This window comes from Scyliorhinus canicula, chromosome 13, assembly GCF_902713615.1.
Source record: "Scyliorhinus canicula chromosome 13, sScyCan1.1, whole genome shotgun sequence".
Classification (NCBI taxonomy): domain Eukaryota; kingdom Metazoa; phylum Chordata; class Chondrichthyes; order Carcharhiniformes; family Scyliorhinidae; genus Scyliorhinus; species Scyliorhinus canicula.
In genome coordinates, this window is record NC_052158.1 from 55,205,388 (window position 1) to 55,220,212 (window position 14,825).

Below are 14,825 nucleotides of genomic sequence, written 5' to 3' on the forward strand. Positions count from 1 at the left end.
AAAAGTCATGTCTTGTGCACTGTACCATCTGTTCCTGGTGGCAACGGGTTTACAGTCGGGGGTGAGGTTTGCGAAAAGCGGTGGGGGTGGCGACCTTAAGGGCCGCGAGGCTACAAACAGTGAGAGGGGGTAAGGGTCTGTCGAACTTTAGGGCCAGGCTTCAATGACTGCATTGGAAGTCTAGTCCAAGCAGTAGGGGGACGCAGAGGTGAGGGAGGATATACAGATTAAATTGGGTGTATTCTGAGCCCTGTATCACAAGGTTTATGAAACAGTATCCCTGGATCTGCACCAAATGGTATCCGGAGGCAAGGGAGATTGTCTGGGGCGCGGGGTAGATGTGGTGGGAGCAGCGCCTTACCGTGTCGGGGTCGACGAAGCTCTCTGTGCTCCCGGAGTCGAAAAGACATGGGGTCTCATGCCCGTTGACCCGTACGACAATCATTGAATTTTTCAGGTGCATTGACTGGGTGACGGCGCTGAGCTGCGGGTAGTCTGCGTCGTTGGAGGTATCGGAGTCACAAGATGGCAGCCCCAACGAGTCGCACGCGTCAGGCCGAGTTGAATATGGCGAATAAGATGGCGAATAACATCGGTCGCAAGTGTTGGTTGTTTTTGAATATGGCAGCCAAGATGGCCGCCCCCAAGAGTCGCACGTGACGGGGAGCGTGAAAGATGGCGCCCCCCACGAGTTGCACGAGGCAGATGACGTGTCTGAAGGGGGCATTCCTGGCCGACACGCAGCCACATTGCGGGGTCTGAGTGCCTGTGAGTCCATGGATCGGGCCTGGTACGCTTTAGACTTTGGGGCTTTATGTTGGGCCAGGCAGACTCTGGCAAAATTTTGCCGCAGTCGTTGCATGTTGCAGTGCGGGCTGGGCAACGCTGCCGTGGGTGTTGGCCCTGACCGCAGAAGTCGCAGGGCGGACCCCCGGTCTGGGCAGCCGCGCGGCACAAGCCTGTGATGTAGTTGGACCTGGTGAGGGCCACGTCGGTGGTGCCTATGAGTGGTTTGCTGGGTCTGCAGGGAACGCGCTGAGGCTCTGGTAGGCCACCTCTAATGAGGTGGCCCACCATGTCCTGCAGGTCCGAAACCCCATTTTCCAGCAGTCGCTTCGTGACGAAGTTAGACCGGACCCTAGCCATGTAGGTGTCCCGGATCTGCAGCTTCATGTGCTCCTCGGCCTTCACATCCTGCTAGTTGCAGTTTCTGGTGAGTAGAGTCAGGTTCTCCAGGTACTCGGCGGGGAGTGAGAAGGTGCCGCGCGAACACCTCGTTTACAGGCTTCACGAAATGCTCCTTCAGCGTCGCGATAGCCGCATCATACATGTCGGCTTTTTCAATCATCACAGAGATTCGATGGCTCACCTGGGCATGGAGGAGGCGCAGCTTGAGGCCGTCGATCGGAGGGAGGCATTTTGGAGGAGGCGAGGTAGGCCTCGGCACAGCGGAGCCAGTGGGAGAAGATCTCCTTAGCTTCGGTTGCTCGTGCGTCGAGGTTGAGTTTATCAAGCTTTAGAGCGGTTCCATAGTGATGTTTTCAGTTAATAAATTGTAGTACCATCAATTCCCTGCAAGACGATGAGAACGAGTGAACAGAGGCTTTATTAACCGAGAACGTGCCTGTCTGTGAGTTCAGTAACAATTAGTGCCACCCACAGGTGGCCAGGTCTATATACCACCCCCCGGGGGGAGGAGCCAGAGACAGAGCCCACCAGGGCCCCTGTACAATGCATAGTGGTAAATCGTATTACTAATTCCTGGTCATGGGCCACAATACAGGGTAGGTCGGGTAGATCATTACCAGGTAGACAGGGTAGATCGTATTACCATTTCCTGGCCAGAGATCACAGTACTAAGCAGACAGTTTATACTATGATAAATCCATTCACCACAACCATCCAATTTAAAAGAGGATTGGGGCAGCTTCAGCTGGTCAATGCAGACATCAGTCAACCTTACCACTACTAGGAAGCAGAACATCCACCAACCCGGCGCCATCTGAACAGGGAGACTAAATAGGCATGGACACTTTTCAGAGGCTGGATTAGAATCAGGGAGGAGGATGGAGTTCTCTATCTGCTGCTTCACTGAAACAAAGAGAGATGAAGCAACTCATCCTTCTGACATTCTCAGGTGTTAACAACGGTTCATGGTCAGGCAGGGGGCCAAGCATCAGAAATGACAACTGTGCTGACCAGGGGGCCAAGCATCAGAAATGACAACTGCGCTGACCAAACAGTGCTGTGGTGTGACTGGACAGGATAACTGCCAATATTGAGGACGACTGTCAGAATTGTGAGAGGTGTATTTTGCCATTGAGAGAAATTGTTCCATCCCAGCATAGTTCCCTGGTTGCCAGTAGGTCTTTGTATGTCCTCATAATGAATTTTACATTCTTCACCTCAAGTAGTCACGTGACTGAGCACAGTCTCATACTCACCAATACCTTCACCAAGTTTCCTAAGGTCATCTTCCCACCTATGACCAAAAACCCTCAACCATAGGCAGAATGTTAGTATGCAATTGGTTCATCCATTTTGGTGTCCTATGTTGTATGCCAAGTGACAAAGAGCTCACGTTGGAGAGTAAGATCGTACAGGAGCTGTGAAAGTTGTATGTCATTGTTCAAGAGCCCGACCACCCCCGACCATCCCTGAACGATTCAGCCACCCTCTGCATGACCAATTGTGCACTGGCCTCCAGAGAACAAACAAAAGTGGCCTAAATACCTTCCTCAGCTGGTCTATGTTCCTAATTATAGCTCAGTTCCTCCATGGGTTACTCTCCACATGATCTCTTCTTTGGCTGAGAGGCAGTCCTTCCTTGAGTTCACCACACATTTAGAGATGACCAAGTCAATGAGTGAATCATAGAACATAGAACATAGAACACTACAGCGCAGTACGGGCCCTTCGGCCCTCGATGTTGCGCCGACCTGTGAAACCATCTGAAGCCTATCTGACCTACACTATTCCATTTTCATCCATATGTCTATCCAGGGACCACTTAAATACCCTTAAAGTTGGCGAGTCTACTACTATTGCAGGCAGGGCGTTCCACACCCTTACTACTCTCTGAGTAAAGAAACTGCCTCTGACATCTGTCCTATATCTCTCACCCCTCAATTTAAAGCTATGTCCCCTCGTGTTGGTCATCACCATCCGAGGAAAAAGACTCTCACTGTCCACCCTATCTAACCCTCTGACTATCTTATATGTCTCTATTAAGTCACCTCTCAGCCTTCTCCTCTCTAACGAAAACAACCTCAATTCCCTGAGCCTTTCCTCGTAAGACCTTCCCTCCATACCAGGCAACATCCTAGTAAATCTCCTCTGAACCCTTTCCAAAGCTTCCACATCCTTCCTATAATGTGGTGACCAGAACTGCACGCAGTACTCCAGGTGTGGCCGCACCAGAGTTATGTACAGCTGCAGCATGACCTTGTGGTTCCGAAACTCAATCCCCCTGCCTTCTTAACAGCCCTATTAACCTGGGTGGCAACTTTCAGGGATTTATGTACCTGGATGCCGAGATCTCTCTGTTCATCTACACTACCAAGAATCTTGCCATTAGCCCAGTACTCTGCATTCCTGTTACTCCTTCCAAAGTGAACCACCTCACACTTTTCCGCATTAAACTCCATCTGCCACCTCTCAGCCCAGCTCTGCAGCTTATCTATGTCCCTCTGTATCCTATAACATCCTTCAGCACTATCCACAACTCCACCGACCTTCGTGTCATCTGCAAATTTACTAACCCATCCTTCTACACCCTCTTCCAGGTCATTTATAAAAATTACAAACAGCAGTGGCCCCAAAACAGATCCTTGCGGTACACCACTAGTAACTGAACTCCAGGATGAACATTTGCCATCAACCACCACCCTCTGTCTTCTTTCAGCTAGCCAATTACTGATCCAAACCGCTAAATCACCTTCAATTCCATACTTCCTTATTTTCTGCAATAGCCTACCGTGGGGAACCTTATCAAACGCCTTACTGAAATCCATATACACCACATCAACAGCTTTACCCTGATCCACCTGTTTGGTCACCTTCTCAAAAAAACTCAATAAGGTTTGTGAGACATGACCTACCCTTCACAAAACCGTGTTGAGTATCGCTAATCAACTTGTTCTTTTCAAGATGATTATAAACCCTATCTCTTATAACCTTTTCCAACATTTTACCCACAACCGAAGTAAGACTCACAGGTCTATAATTACCAGGGTTGTCTCTACTCCCCTTCTTGAACAAGGGGACAACATTTGCTATCCTCCAGTCTTCCGGCACTATTCCTGTCGACAAAGACGACATAAAGATCAAGGACAAAGGCTCAGCAATCTCCTCCCTGGCTTCCCAGAGAATCCTAGGATAAATCCCATCTGGCCCAGGGGACTTGTCTATTTTGACATTTCTAAAATTGCTAACACCTCCTCCTTTTGAACCTCAATTCCATCTAGCCTGGTCGACTGAACCTGAGTGTTCTCCTCGACAACATTGTCTTTCTCCAGTGTAAACACTGACGAAAAATATCCATTTAATGCTTCCCCTATCTCCTCTGATTCCACACACAACTTTCCACTACTATCCTTGATTGGCCCTAATCTTACTCGAGTCATTCTTTTGTTCCTGATATACCTATAGAAAGCCTTAGGGTTTTCCTTGATCCTATCCGCCAACGACTTTTCGTGTCCTCTCCTCGCTCTTCTTAACTCTCCCTTTAGGTCCTTCCTGGCTAACTTGTAACTCTCAAGTGCCCTAACTGAGCCTTCATGTCTCATCCTAACATAAGCCTTCTTCTTCCTCTTGACAAGTGCTTCAACTTCCTTAGTAAACCACGGCTCCCTTGCTCGACAACTTCCTCCCTGCCTGACAGGTACATACTTATCAAGGACACGCAGTAGCTGTTCCTTGAATAAGCTCCACATTTCGATTGTACCCATCCCCTGCAGTTTCCTTCCCCATCCTATACCTCCTAAATCTTGCCTGATCACTGAGTATAACGTTCAATACAAAACTGCAGGTGCTGGAAATTGTAACCCCCCTCCCCCAGAAAATGCTGCCAATATTCAGCTGGTCTGGCAGCGTCTGTGGAGGTAGAAATAGAGTTAATGTTTCAGGTCAATGGCCTTTCACCAGAACTGGGAATCGTTAGAACTGCAATAAGTTTCAAGCAAGTGAAGGGGAGAGACATGTTTAAAGAACGTAAGGCCAGGTCCATGATAGGGTGGAAGATGGGAGAGATTAAATGGCAGAAGGGATGATGGTGCAAGGTCAAAGGGAGTGGAAATGGTACAGGAGGTCTGGAGGTGGTGTGAATGACTGGAACCAATGGATTCCAGTGGATACCACACAGCCTTCTGGACTTGATATTAAGTTAATCAATTATCGATTGACTGTTGGCCATATTATGTTTTGTTTTCCTTGCTGATTTTTTTCTACCGTGTCTCAGTTCCTTTACTTTGTGTATGGATTACAGCTATCCAGGATTCAGTTTTAATCTTTAGTTCATCCACTGACATCGATATTTGCCCTGCTATATGGGTCTGAATAGTATGCTCTGAGGAGCATTGTGCAAAATAAGTTACTGTAAAATTGTTTGGCAGCACGAAATGATGTGATTACAATAATAGACACTTACATGATGTAAATGCAGCACGGTGGCACAGTGATTAGCACTGCTGCCTCACAGCCCCAGGGATCCAGGTTCAATTCTGACCTCAGGTGACTGTCTTTGTGGAGTTTGCACATTCTCCACGTGTCTGCCTGGGTTTCCTCCGGGTGCTCCGGTTTCCTCCCACAGTTTAACGATGTGCGGGTTAGGTGGATTTGCCATACTAAGATTGCCCCTTAGTGTCCAAAGGTTAGGTAGGGTTATGGGGATAGGGTGGGGGAATGGGCCTGGGTCGGATTCTCTTTCAAAAGGTCAGTGCAGACTCGATGGACCAAATGGCCTCCTTCTTCGGGATTTTATGATGGCATGCCCTGCCCTTCCAGAAAACAAAATAAAACTCTAACCAAAAGGTTAGGTAAGGGTTACGGGAAAGGGTGGGGGCGGGGCCTAGGTAGGGTGTGCTTTCAGAGGGTCAGTGCAGGGTCAGTCGATGGGCCGAATGGTCTCCTTCTACACTGTAGTGATTCTATGATTTTCAGAGAAAGATTTACACCCAACAGATTTTTCCAATCAAGATTGGAATAAAGAATATTGAAACTCAAAGGACAGTGGTGAGCTTCAGGATGAAAGCTTTCACCAGTTAACACTACTAAAACAGGAGGTCATCATAACAATCAGCATGAAACTGCTTGAACTGAATATAGCCAATTTCATTACCTTCATCTTTCAACGTAGATGGCCTTTCAATCAAGAATTCTTCCACCTCTTCTCCTTTGGCATTCTTTTCTGTGAGGAATTTTTGACTCAGATCAGTAAACTGAGATTGGAATCAGAGATTTATTTATTGATTTATTTTTGCATTGCTTTAATAAAACCTGATCTTCCCCACAGCGTTAGACAAGTATTAATAGCATCAGGTGTTAAGAATCAGAGAGACGAACGCAAATTGTCCTAAGGTAACATAGACAATTTGATAACCCTACACGTCAATGGTTACAAACCTTCTGAAGGTAACTAGTTTGGTTAATGATGAATATACAAGACTAATAAAAGAGATTAGGAAGAAAAGCGAAATTTGTAAAACGTATCAAAGAGCTCAACCACTTCCTGTTGTAAGTGTTCTGTTGGCACGTGACTTTAATGAGATGGTCGCCATTAATCTAAAGGTATAGGATAAAGATATTTTCATTCTATATTTTAAAAAAATATATTTTTATTAGTGTTTCCAGTTTGTACAGAGTAACACCACAAGTGTATCTTATATTTACAAACAAGTTTGCATCTTATTTGCAACGCTTTTTACATGTGGTTCCCCCCCTCCTCTTCCCTCATTGATAGTTTAGTTCCCCTCTTAGTGTTGTCGTCTGCCCTGGGTGCCATGTATTTCTTTCTGCTGGGACTATTATTTTTTATTGTTTAGTGTTGGGGTAGGGCTGTGTGGCCCTTCCTCTCCTCCCCTTGCCCCCCCCCCCCCCCATGCTTTGTTTAGTGCTACTCTTGGGTTCCCTCCTCCTCCCCCTCTTCCTAGTCGCTGTGGCATCGGACAGGTCTTGGAACAGGCTTACGAATCACCCCACACTTTGTGGAGTCCGAAATTTGATCTTGACCTTCTCCAGGTGTAGAATTTCTGATGAGGTCAGCTACAACTGTGGGTCGTGCTGCTGATCGCCAGCCGAGCAGGATTCTCCGGCGTGTGATTAGGGATGAAAAAAGCCAGCTGTCTGCCCTCTTCCCCCGCTGAAGATCTGGCTGGTCCGATACCTGAAGACTGCACTCTCGGGCACTGCTGCACTCTTTCCCCCCCCCCCCCCCCCCCCCCCCCACCCCCCCCACCCACGATAACCTTGGACATCACCTCGAAAAAGCTGTCCAGAACCTGACATGTCTGGGACAAGCCCAGAACATGTGGGCGTGGTGTGGTTGGCCGGGCCTCCCTGGCACTGTTCACATTTATCCTTCACCTCCGGGAAGAACTAGCTCATTTGAATTCTAGTCAGGTGGGCTCTATGCACCACTTTAAACTCTATGAGGCTTAGCCTAGCTCAGGAGACGGTGGAGTTGGCCTTGCTCAGTGCTTTGTTCCAGAGTCGCCAACCCACTTCCATCCACAATTCATCCTCCCATTTCCATCTAGCTTCATCCAGTGGTAGTCTTGTCCTGTCCAGCAACTGTCCATATATGTCCCCACAGATCCCCCGCCCACCCCCCTTACTGTCCATTGATTAGTTCCTCTAGTAGGGTGTCTCTCGGGGCCTTGGGGTATTTTGCCATCTCCTTGTTAAAAAAGTGTTTAATTTGGAGGTGCCTGAGCTCCTGTCCCATCGTCAGATCTAAGTCCTCCATCAGTAGGGGCTGGTTTAGCTCACTGGGCTAAATCGCTGGCTTTTAAAGCAGACCAAGCAGGCCAGCAGCACGGTTCGATTCCCGTACCAGCCTCCCCGGACAGGCGCCCGAGTGTGGCGACTAGGGGCTTTTCACAGTAACTTCATTGAAGCCTACTCGTGACAATAAAGTGGTTTTCATTTTCATTTCAGTTTCAGCTTGTCTAAGGTTGCGAGTCTGTCCCGTATGTAAAGGTCCCTCACCGCTAGCTCCCCCCATTCTGTCTCCATTTTTTAAAGGTGGTGACAAGCATGGCTGGCGGGAATTTGTGGTTACTGGAGATGGGGGCCATGGAGAACATCTCGGTTAGACCAAAATGTTGCCTGATTTGGTTCCCCGTCTTCAATGCGGCAACTATTACTGGGCTGGATGTGTACTTTGATGGAGAGATGGGAGCACTGCTGTGGCGAGTGCTCAGAGGGTTGTTCCCTTGCAGGAGGACTTCTCCAGCCTTAGCCATTCCATGTTTGGCTCTCGTATCCATCCCCTCACACTCTCGGCTGTGGCCGCCCAGCAGTAGTACTGGCAAGGCCAGACCGCCCATGTTTTTCCTCCTTTGCAGTGTTAACTTAGGGATCCTCTGGTTCTTTCCTCCCCCCCCCCCCCCCCCCCCCCCCCACACACACACACACACACACACACACACCTACACACTTACCCACGCCATCATAATTGTGTCTACTTTGTGGAATTAGGCATTGGGGATGAAGATCGGTATGGACCTCAACAGGAAGAGGAACCTTGGCAGTACGTTCATTTGGCTCACCTACACTCTCCTCACCAGGAAATGCAGGAGTGCATCCCATCTCTGTAGGTCCTTTTTTACTTCCTCTACCAGACTGGGCAGGTTCCGCTTGTGGATCTGTGTCCAGTCACAGGCTATTTGGGTCCCCAGGTGGCGGAATCTGTTTTGGGCTAGTTTGAATGGTAGTGTAGCCACCTAAAATGGACGCTGAGCTACAAAATAAGCCAAGCGCTAAGACTGCAGGGAAACAGGCAGTTTAGCCAGAACGGCAGTCTGCAAAGAGAACATTTTGCATTCTGCAAGTAGCAGAAACCAGTTTGGGCTCAGGTGAGAAGACCTTAGCTAGGTGCAAATGGCAAAACGCTTTGCATGCTAATGAGGCAATCAGACCTGAACACCCACACAATAGAAACATTTGATTCTGAATGGACACATTTGAATCATGGCCCAGACATCGAGGCACCAGAAACCTCCAAACAAAAGGGCATAAGAAACGCCCCCCCCATCACGGAGACCCCCTCGCATTGGGGAATTCAAACAGTATCGATGAGGAATTGACCCAATAGATATCCAAAGGTTAAAGCCCGCCCAAGAAGAAGGAAGGACATTGGGGTCCCTATAAAAGACGGGACCCTCGTGTTGTCTGGTCTGTTTTGTGCTCCGGCTACCTGTGATCCTGAACTTGACTCCTGACTCCAGCCGTCGAGCACCAGCCGCCGAACCGTAAGTGCCAGTACGACGCTCGCTACGCGAACTAAGCCGCTAGAACCCCCAGTGACCAGAACGCTTGCTGAAGGTTGCAGCCCAAGACCAGGACGAAGGCCTCGCTCCCTGACCTTGCCTGTTCCTGTTAGATAAGTATTCTGATTACTTTAGTTTAGTCATAGCTTAATCTCTTAGTGTGTGCATGAATATTTATTATTACTGTATAATAAATATTATCGTTTGGACCTTACTAATCGGTGTATCGTCTTTATTACTTTGAACTTGACCTTGGAATACTCGTGACGGTGTCTATACGACACCTGGCGACTCCTAAGCTGAATAAATACATAGAACAGAGCCTAGTGGTGTTAAGCACTTGGAAGTTAATACACCCCAATAAACGCGTTTTGCACCCAACGTAAAACGTGCAACAGTAGTCCCTCCAGATCTGCCCCTCCCCCATTCGGGTTCACTGGGAACACCTCACTCTTGCCCAGGTTCAGTTTGTAGCCCGAGAAGGCTCCAACCTCTCTTAGAGGTTGCATGGTTGTTTCAGGCTGTTCAGTGGGTCCGAAATGTAGAGGAGCAGGTCATCCGCATAGAGTGGGATTCTGTGCCCTCTGCCCCCTCTTTGTATACACTTCAAGCTTTTTGCATCTCGCAGAGCCAGTGGTTCGATTGCCAGGGTGAACAAGAGTGGGAACAGTGGGCATACTTACCTTGTGCCTCTGTGCTGCTGGAAGTATTCAGAACTGGTGGTGTTGGTCCAAACTCTTGCCTTGGGCCGTTGTACTGGAATTTCACCTTCAGGTGATCCCCGCTCCTGGTCCAAACCACTCCAGCACTTCAATGAGGTATTTCCATTCGCCTTTTCTGCGTCCAGACAGACGATCATCTCTGGGGTTCTCTCCCCGGAGGGGGTCATTATTACATTCAGCAGCCATCTGATGTTCGCAGTTAGCTGCCTATCCTTGTCTGGTCTGGTAGGTCCGGTACGCAGTTCTCTAGTCTTTTGGCCAGGACTTTCGTGAGTATCTTTGCATCTACATTAAGCAGTGAAATGGGTTTATATGATCCACATTCCATCAGGTCCTTGTCTTTTTTGGGTATCAGCGATATTGTGGCCTGTGTTAACATAGGAGTCTGCCTCCACCTACACTATCCTTCACCTCCACTATCCTTCACCTCCACTATCCTTCACCTCCACTATCCTTCACCTCCACTATCCTTCACCCACTATCCTTCACCTCACTATCCTTCACCTCCACTATCCTTCACCTCCACTATCCTTCACCTCCACTATCCTTCACCTCCACTATCCTTCACCTCCGCTATCCTTCACCTCCGCTATCCTTCACCTCCGCTATCCTTCACCTCCGCTATCCTTCACCTCCGCTATCCTTCACCTCCGCTATCCTTCACCTCCGCTATCCTTCACCTCCGCTATCCTTCACCTCCCCTATCCTTCACCTCCACTATCCTTCACCTCCACTATCCTTCACCTCCACTATCCTTCACCTCCACTATCCTTCACCTCCACTATCCTTCACCTCCACTATCCTTCACCTCCACTATCCTTCACCTCCACTATCCTTCACCTCCACTATCCTTCACCTCCACTATCCTTCACCTCCACTATCCTTCACCTCCACTATCCACTATCCTTCACCTCCACTATCCTTCACCTCCACTATCCTTCACCTCCACTACTCCTCAACCTCCACCTATCCTTCACCTCCACTATCCTTTCACCTCCACTATTTCCCTCGTGACTGCCTGCTTTCTCAGCTGGTGAGCCAATAGGCGGGCAGCCTCCTTCCCGTGCTCATTGAAGATCCCTGCGTCTGGTGGAGTTGGTGCACTGCTTTCTCTAGTGGCTAGCAGGTTAAAGTCCATTTGTCGTTTTTTCCTCTCTGCCAGCAGCTCTACAGTCGGGATCTCGGAATAGTTTCTGTTAACCTCCAGAATGGGGTCAATCAGTTGTTCCCTGGTCGCCCTCTCTTCCCTATCTTTCCGTGCCTGTAGACTATAATTTCTCCCCTAATCACAGCCTTCAGTGCTTCGCAGAATGTGGAAGGTGAGACTTCCCCCGTTCCGGTTATTTGTATATACTTGCCTATGGCTTGTGATATTTTTTGGCAGAAGGTCTTGTCGACCAGCTGGTCCACGTCCAATCTCCAAGTGGGGCACTGAGATACAGCCCATCTCCAACCTCACTTACATGTAATGTGGAGCGTGGTCGGAGATGAATATCGCGGAATATTCTGCTCCTACTATTCCTGGAAGCACTGCTTTCCCCATTGTAAAGAAGTCTATCCTCAATTATGCGTTGTGGATCGGCGAAAAGAACGAGAATCCAATAATTTAGAGAGAATGGAAGGGGCTGGTGATGTGGTAATGTCATCAAGTTATGGGAGGGATTTTTTTGGCATGTTTTCCGGCAAAGAGGTGGCTTGCCATTGGTCACCAGCGGGATCTTCTGGTCTTACTGATATCCATGGCATTTTGCGTGATTGCCCCCCCCCCCCCCCCTCCCCCCCCCATCCCTGCTGCTGATGAACCTGTTGTGGGGGACATGCCTTTAGCAGGGCAGGAGACCTCACCCTCTGTGCGGAATCAGATTTATTTTCAAATAATGTTACCAAGAAATAGGAGGCAGGCAGTGATAGGTCCTTGGGGGAATACCAGTGGTCATGGTGAGGCTCAGGGAGAGAAGCCATTGGGAGATTCTCTGCCTAAGATAGGCACTTAAGATTAAGTAGTGACTTAGCCCATGTAAGACGCCATCTTGGTAAAGGAATCAAAGCTTGTATTAGGAATGGCTGCTTGGAAACTCATTAAGCAGTTGATTGCCATATAAGACACCTGTCAACACTCAATAATGTGGCTGTGCAGTTTATTGGTGTTTCATACTAGATTAAAAATCCTCTCTTTTATAGTGAGCAGCCTAACATTTCTTGCCGAGGACTTCAAGCAGTATTTAAAAGTACCTTCTCTTGTTCCCTTGCTGGCCGGTGTTAAAAGAAGAGTATATTGATACACAAGAGCAATTGATCTGGGACACCTTATCGATACTTTATCAACACTCTGTAAACATATGCATTCGAGAAATTTACTGTGCATTTCACATAGAAAGAGTGAGTGATGTGCTACTACACCTTGTAAGAGACACCAGGATAAAGGGAATGCTCAGTGGTGGCAGTCCATGTAGGTGGCGCCCTAGGCTTTCGATGAGAAATATATGGGGATATATGGGATATATGAGGCTAGGTAGAGAAGCACCAGCTGCTGGAGGAGAAAGGGGCAGAAGGACGGGGGGGGGGGGGGGGGGGGGGGCACGGCGAGATGATATCCCTGTGTCCAATCAACACTTATGTGCTCGACCCTGCAGGTGCCAGTTTTAGCTTCTCCAGGTAAGCTCAATCATAGTCATCAGTAACTTGGCGCAAATTGTGTGCTGAACCCAGGCATGTGTGAACGCTCTGGAGAACATCAATATATCAGAAGAGTTGAGTATCCTAAATTGCATTAAGGTGGACAAGTCCCCGGGGCTGGATGGGATATATCCCAGATTACTGCGGGAGGCAAGGGGAGAAATGGCTGTGGCCTGAATAGATATCTTCACGTCCTCTTTGACCATAGGCGAGGTTCCAGAGGACTGGAGAATAGCCAATGTTGTTCCCTTGTTTAAGAAAGGAAGCCGTGATAATCCAGCAAATTATAGGCCAGTGAGCCTGACATCAGTGGTGGGGAAGCTTTTGGAAAATATATTGAGGGACAGGAAACATTTGGAGGAAAATGGACCAGTTAGTGACAGGCAGCACAGTTTTGTACGGGGAAAGTCATGTCTCACTAACTTGATTGAGTTTTTTGAAGAGGTGACAAAGAAAATTGATGAGGGAAGGGCTGTGGATGTAGTTTATATGGATTTTAGTAAGGCGTTTGACAAGGTCCGACATGGCAGACTGCTACAAAACTAAAATAACATGGGATTAGGGGTGGGCTGGTTAGATGGATACAGAACTGGCTTGGTTGTAGAAGACAGAGTAGTGGTGTTCTGCAGGGATCAGTACTGGGACCGCTGTTGTTTGTAGTATATAAAAATGATCTGGAGGAAAATGTGGGTGGCCTAATTAGTAAGTTTGCGGATGACATGAAGATTGGCGGAGTTGCTGATAGTGCCGAGGATTATCAGATGATACAACTGGATACCTGGGCACAGAAATGGCAGGAAGTTTAAAACATAGAACATAGAATATACAGTGCAGAAGGAGGCCATTCGGCCCATCAAGTCTGCACTGACCCACTTAAGCCCTCATTTCCACCCTATCCCCGTAACCCAATAACCCCTCCTAAGCTTTTTGGTCACTAAGGGCAATTATCATGGCCAATCCACATAACCTGCACGTATGCATCTGGAGGGGTACATGAACAGAGAGGAAATTGAGGGACATACAAAGAATAAAGAAAATTACAGCACAGGAACAGGCCCTTCGGCCCTCCCAGCCTGCGCCGATCCAGATCCTTTACCTAAACCTGTCTCCTATTTTCCAAGGTCTACTTCCCTCTCTTGCTGCCCATTCATATACCTGTCTAGATGCCTCTTAAATGATGCTATCGTGCCCGCCTCTACCACCTCCCCTGGTAAAGCGTTCCAGGCACCCACCACCCTCTGCGTAAAAAACTTTCCACGCACATCTCCCTTAAACTTTCCCCCTCTCACCTTGAAATCGTGACCCCTTGTAACTGACACCCCCCTCTTGGAAAAAGCTTGTTGCTATCCACCCTGTCCATACCTCTCATAATTTTGTATACCTCAACCAGGTTCCCCCCTCAACCTCCGTCTTTCCAACGAAAACAATCCTAATCTACTCAACCTTTCTTCATAGCTAGCACCCTCCATACCAGGCAACATCCTGGTGAACCTCCTCTGCACCCTCTCCAAAGCATCCACATCCTTCTGGTAATGTGGCGACCAGAACTGCACGCAGTATTCCAAATGTGGCCTAACCAAAGTCCTATACAACTGTAACATGACCTGCCTACTCTTGTACTCAATACCCCGTCCGATGAAGGCAAGCATGCTGTATGCCGTCTTGACCACTCTATCAACCTGCGTTGCCACCTTTAGGGTACAATGGACCTGAACTCCCAGATCTCTCTGTACATCAATTTTCCCCAGGACCCTTCCTTTGACCATATAGTCCGCTCTTGAATTTGATCTTCCAAAATGCATCACCTCACATTTGCCCGGATTGAACTCCATCTGCCATTTCTCTGCTCAACTCTCCAATCTATCTATATTTTGTTGTATTCTCTGACAGTCCTCCTCACTATCTGCAACTCCACCAATCTTAGTATCATCTGCAAACT

At 48.2% G+C, this 14,825-nt stretch overlaps 1 protein-coding gene across 3 annotated transcripts in view; it reads right to left on the reverse strand.

The window, feature by feature from the left end:
- Positions 1–14,825, reverse strand: part of ky (kyphoscoliosis peptidase) — a 216,912-nt gene that overhangs the window by 90,024 nt on the left and 112,063 nt on the right. For all 3 annotated transcript variants that reach the window (XM_038817555.1, XM_038817554.1, XM_038817553.1), the window contains one exon: positions 6,338–6,406. In XM_038817555.1, coding sequence (XP_038673483.1) covers positions 6,338–6,406 — 69 coding nt within the window. The remainder of the gene's footprint in view (positions 1–6,337; positions 6,407–14,825) is intronic.